Source organism: Monoraphidium neglectum (assembly GCF_000611645.1).
Source record: "Monoraphidium neglectum strain SAG 48.87 unplaced genomic scaffold scaffold04178, whole genome shotgun sequence".
Classification (NCBI taxonomy): domain Eukaryota; kingdom Viridiplantae; phylum Chlorophyta; class Chlorophyceae; order Sphaeropleales; family Selenastraceae; genus Monoraphidium; species Monoraphidium neglectum.
Genome location: NW_014009451.1, coordinates 1 through 4,920, shown reverse-complemented (window position 1 = coordinate 4,920; position 4,920 = coordinate 1). Strand labels below are relative to the sequence as shown.

Sequence of the window (4,920 nt, the reverse complement as noted above, 5' to 3'; positions counted from 1 at the left end):
CGCCAGACCCGCAGCATCATAAGGCAAGGGACCCATGCTTGCATACACCAGCATGCAGCAAAGGGTCCACTCCATCTGCCCCCAACGGCAAGCAACGCCCTGCTCCCCCGCTTCGCACCTTGGCAAAGATGGCGTCGTAGGGGCGGCCCTGGGTGGTGCCCATTGCGATGGATTCAATGCCGCTGGGGGCCCCGGCGGCGGAGTGCAGCACGTCAGGGACCGCCTTCCACTTTGGGAAGGCGGCGTTGGCGTTCCCATCGCGCAGCAGCAGGACGCCGCCGGGGCAGTGCGCCGTGTTCGCGCAAGTGGATGCCGAGGTGGCGTAGAGGTCGCAGGGTTCGTTCTGTTTCTGCTTGCAGCCCGCGTTGACCTTGGAGGCGCACGTGCCGGCGATGCGGGCCAGGCAGTAGGTGCTGCTGCCAGGGCGGCATTCGGCGTCGCACGGGCCGGCGACTGCGTTGGGCGCCATCGCGAGGATACATGCAATGGTCAGCGCAAAGAAGGCTGACGATCGCCACATAGTGATTCTGATGCCTGAACGTAGGTTAGGGAGAACGAGGAGGGTCGGTGGGGTTGAGACATGCCGTGGGACACTGTAACAGAGGGTGATGCGCTGATGCCACCTCAGTAGAGTGGGTGACAGTGCTGCCAGTGGTGCAACGTGCTGGCGCAGCCTACTCGAGAGTGTAATAATGCAGAGTATGACTAAAACAATGTGGATTCACTCACTCGCTGTGTCGCTGTACGAAACAGTTAGAGGCTGCGCAGATGATCTTGGTGTTTGCTTCGTCGGTGGCTGATTTGTAGTAAGTGGTGTGTTCAAGCAATTCACGAACAACTTCGATGCTTGATTGAACGCCAGATGCGCCTTATAAAGAAGGGGGCATGAGGCTGAGCGGCAAAAGAGTGATGTTCAGCGCGAACATCTGTCATTGCGAACATCTGTCATCCCGGGCATGGCACGCAGGGCTCACGCAGTGCAGTGGTGGGTCGCGCTGCGGGTCTGGCGCGCGAGCTCGGGGCGATTTCAAGTAAGCGCAGGGATCCACTGTTCCTTGTGTCTGCAGAACGACCACCTGCAGTGAGCTGTTGATGGTTGCCAGCCACGGCACTACACTAAACGAGCCGCGGGGCAGCACCGCGGCCGTCCTGCTTCAGACACGCTCGGGACGAGGCTGCGCAGCGCCCTGTTCGTCACACAATATTTCACCCACGTTCCATTGATACAGACCTTCCCCACAAGTCACGCTCTGTGCGGCTCGCAGCCCCCCGATGCCGCAGCCTCCAGTGACCCCGCCCGGCACAAGAATGCGCGCCATGCTACCTGCCCGCGGCGCACACGCCGCCGCATGCGGCACCTTTGGCCCCCCTGGCCCCCCCTGGAAAGTCGCTCGCGGAGGCAGAGTTACTCGGGGCAACGGGGCCAGCACCATACATCACCGGACTTCCATGTCTTGAGAACAGGCCCTGGGCCGGGATGCCATGGCACCCACGCTTGCACAACGCGGCTCCGGCACAAGATGCCGCCTGTAGCAACATGCCAGGAAAACTGTCTGGAACGGGTGGGCCACCGGCCTAGGGGGTGCGCGTGAGGCATGAGGCAGCTATGCGGAGCCAGAAGGTGTTCGGCAAGCTAGTGATTCGTGAACCCAGGTCAATCCTAAAATAAGCCGCAGATGCATGGCTGCAGTGGGCAGGCGGTGGTGCCAACCACTGCCAGCCCTGTGATGATTCTCATGATTTGTAAGACCGCCGCCAGCCACACAGCGGTGGCAGTGCATGACAGCACACGGCCCAGCCCTTGAAATTGCTTTGTCCACTGATCTACCACCAGCTTCACTTGAGTTTTTTTTGCACAACCGCAGGCCAGCAACCCTGCAGGCCTCCATACCTCCGGTCCCACCCCGGGAGCATCGCCTTTGCTGCAGCTCCTGCTTCAAGTGCAGGCCCCCGCCTCCCCACTGCAGCACGCGCCGCCAGCCGCCTTGGGCGCGCGGCCTTTCCCAGCCGCGCCCCCCTTCGCCACAGAGCGCGGCGCCGGCGACGCCGCGGGCACGCCATCGCCCGCGAGGCCCTCGCGCGGCTTGCGGCAGCAGGGGGCGCCGCAGCAGCATCCGTCCTCCATGGCGTCGTTGTTGAGCATGTACTGCTCCCCGTAGTCATAGCTGACGAGGCCATCGGGCGGCGATGGGGGAAAAGGCGAGTGACGCCGGGTCGGTGCTCGGTTGGGGGTCTGGCACGGACAGGCGGCGCAGCTGGAGGAGCACAGGGGGTCCCGATCCCATGGCTTCCCGCAAACCAACATGATGCACCCGCACAGAGCCTCCAGCCGAGCTCTGGCCGGGAAGCTTCGGCGCACGCGCCCCTGGTCGGCGACCCTCCCGGCCCCCCCCCCCCCTCGAGAACACCACGCGCTCACGTCAGCTCGGTCCACGCAGGGATGGGCATGCCGGCGAAGAGGCCGATGCCGCACATGGTGCGGTCTGCGTGGCCCACGCACAGCGGCTGCACGTACAGGTTGGGGTTGCAGCTGTGGTTGATGAAGCGGGCCACGCCGCCCGCGTGCTTCGCGTCGATTGCATACCTGCAAGTTTTGGGGTTTTTGAGGTGTCGGGGGTTTCGGGGGGCGGTTCGAGGTGTGGGCAGGCAAGGAGGAGCCACGGGACAGGACAGGAAGGAAAATGAGGGGATGCAGAGGGGCCGGGGCCGTGATGAAGCGAATAATCAAAATGGCACTGCAGCAGACGGTCTGCGGTCCGAACGCCTGTTGTGCGGACCCCTCCTGTCTTCAGAGACGCGACGCGCGCAGCTCCGCGCCCGTGCCGGCCGCCCTTGCTTGTCCCCGCCGCCCGTCGCCGACGCGCGCCCTGCCGTCGCGCGGCCCGCCCCAGTCCCCTCTTTCACTCCCGACCAGCCCCTTGCACAGGAGGAGCCCGGCTCGCTGGCGGCCCTCACTCTGATTCGATGTCGGTGCGCTGCTGCCCGGCCGGCAGCGCCCTGTGGTCGTCCCCCACGTCCAGCCGCACCGCGCAGTCAAAAAAGTAGGTGTCGTCGTCAAACGGCAGCGTGCCGGCCAGCTTGTGCCTGGCGACGGGAGAGGGCGGTGGCGGTGCGAGGGTTGCTGATTGCGAGGCGGCAGGAACAGAGGAGAGCGCCGGCGGGACGCGGCGCGTGCACCCGTCGCCATTCGGCACAGGGGCGAGAATGCAGCTGAGGGTGTGAGTGTGAGTATGCCGAGGGTGGCAGCGGCCGGGTCAGGGTGTGGGGGAAAGTCATAGATGATAGCTTTGCTCTCCAAGACCATGGTTGCCGCCAGAAGGGACCAGAATACAGAGTGAGATGGGGACGGGCAACAACCGCGGGGCCGGCTGCGCAGGACCATCATCAGCCGGCCCCCCAGCAGCCGCCTGTGCGCCGCAAAAGGTCCAATGGCGCCACATCACCCAGTCCAGCATGCCTGTGACGACCCCCTCTTCCAAGCTGCACCCGCCGGCCCCCCCACGCCCCCTAGCGTTGCCCCCACCTGAATACAGTCCCCCAGAACACGCATACCAGCGCGCCGCAGGGGATGGTGTCCCAGCTGCGGACGCCCCACCCGCGAGTCCTGCGCGCCGGGGAGAACCAGGGGCGGAGCGAGTGTTGCGGCGGAGGCCGGGGGCGGGCTGCTGCCGGGCGCATTGCTGCAGCGAGCAACGGCTGCGGCTGTTGAGTTGCCCCTCGGCGACGGCTGCGGCACGCCCACGGCACTGCCAGGGCTTTTCACTGCCAATGTTCAACACCAAGGATGCAGTGCCGCCCCAACAGTGCAATCAACAGGCGACGAGTGATGGCAGAGCACGCTGCCAATCGCGGCGCCTCGTCGGCATTCAGTTCTGTCGCTGGCCACGGCCCGGCGCCGCTGCGAGACACAGTGTTCTGCACAGCGCTGTGCTCGACGGCTCCTAAATGCACGCCCAACACCCCCAGCCCCACACACACACATGCACATCCCCCTCACACTCCTTAAACCCAACCCCCCACCTGGTCTTGAACACCTCAAGGCGGTACAGCAGCCCCTGCTGCGACACTCGCTGCACGCAGCCCTCGTCGTCGCAGCCCGTCCAGTCGCCGCACTCCACCACCACACTCAGCACGTCGCGCGCCACCACCACCGGCTGCGGCACGGCGGCAGCGGCGGCGCGGCGGCGCGAGGCGCCTCGTTGGCAGTCATGATGGGCCCAGCTCTACTCCATCTTCATCTTCCCCCCCCAAAAAAAAACAGTGCCGTTTGCTTCTGCTGACAAGACCTTGTGACAAACGCATGCATGTGTCCTGCGGCAGGGCGCCGCACTCCATCCTCAATCACTCCCTCATCCCGGACGTCGCCGTCGCCGTGCCGAGGCACCCCTCCTCCAGCTCCCGCCCCCTCCCCGGCCCTGCCGCACCAGCCGCCCACCTGTCCGCGCATGGCCACTTCTGTGTACGGCAGCGGCCCCCTATTAATGAGGCCCAGCCACTCGTGAGGCTCCAGGTCCCCATCAGTGGGCTCCTCAGGGGGCTGGGTGGGGGGCCCGATGCAGGGGCAGCAAAGGGGACATGGGGGGATCTTATGTTGAGAGAAGACACGCAAAAGCTCCAGAACCTAGTTTTGGTTTTGGGGCCAGGGCTACGGGGATGTGGGGTTGGTTTAAGCAGCAAGAACGAGGCGTTGAGCATAGGGCTGAAGGGGTGGGGTGTTGGCTCGGGGTGAAGGCAGGGCTGCGCTTGCCAAATGCGAGGTTGATTGCCCGGCTGGCTGAGTGGGGCGAGTCGCGGGCGGCGCCTGTACCCGGGCCCCACCTGTGGTGGCTCCACCCCCTCTGCGTACTCGTACTGCGTGATGTAGCGCAGCTTGTAGGGTGCGGCCACGAGGGGGCTGGAGAGGGGGGGGTGCGCAGGGTT

General features: G+C 65.3%; 2 protein-coding genes across 2 annotated transcripts; both read right to left on the bottom strand.

Moving 5' to 3' along the window:
• Positions 1-118: 118 nt before the first annotated feature.
• On the bottom strand, positions 119-469 carry MNEG_13983 (hypothetical protein; the record flags this gene model as incomplete). Its single annotated transcript, XM_014037546.1, has 1 exon — positions 119-469. A coding segment is annotated over one exon (351 nt), but the record flags the coding sequence as incomplete, so codon positions are not given.
• A 1,946-nt stretch (positions 470-2,415) lies between these two features.
• MNEG_13982 (histone-lysine n-methyltransferase, suvh, putative) lies at positions 2,416-4,447 on the bottom strand (the record flags this gene model as incomplete). The annotated part of the gene is made up of 5 exons (XM_014037545.1): positions 2,416-2,584; positions 2,956-3,084; positions 3,524-3,604; positions 4,021-4,154; positions 4,436-4,447. The coding sequence occupies 5 exons, from the start codon at positions 4,445-4,447 to the stop codon at positions 2,416-2,418; spliced, it is 525 nt and encodes a 174-aa protein (XP_013892999.1).
• Positions 4,448-4,920: the final 473 nt, after the last annotated feature.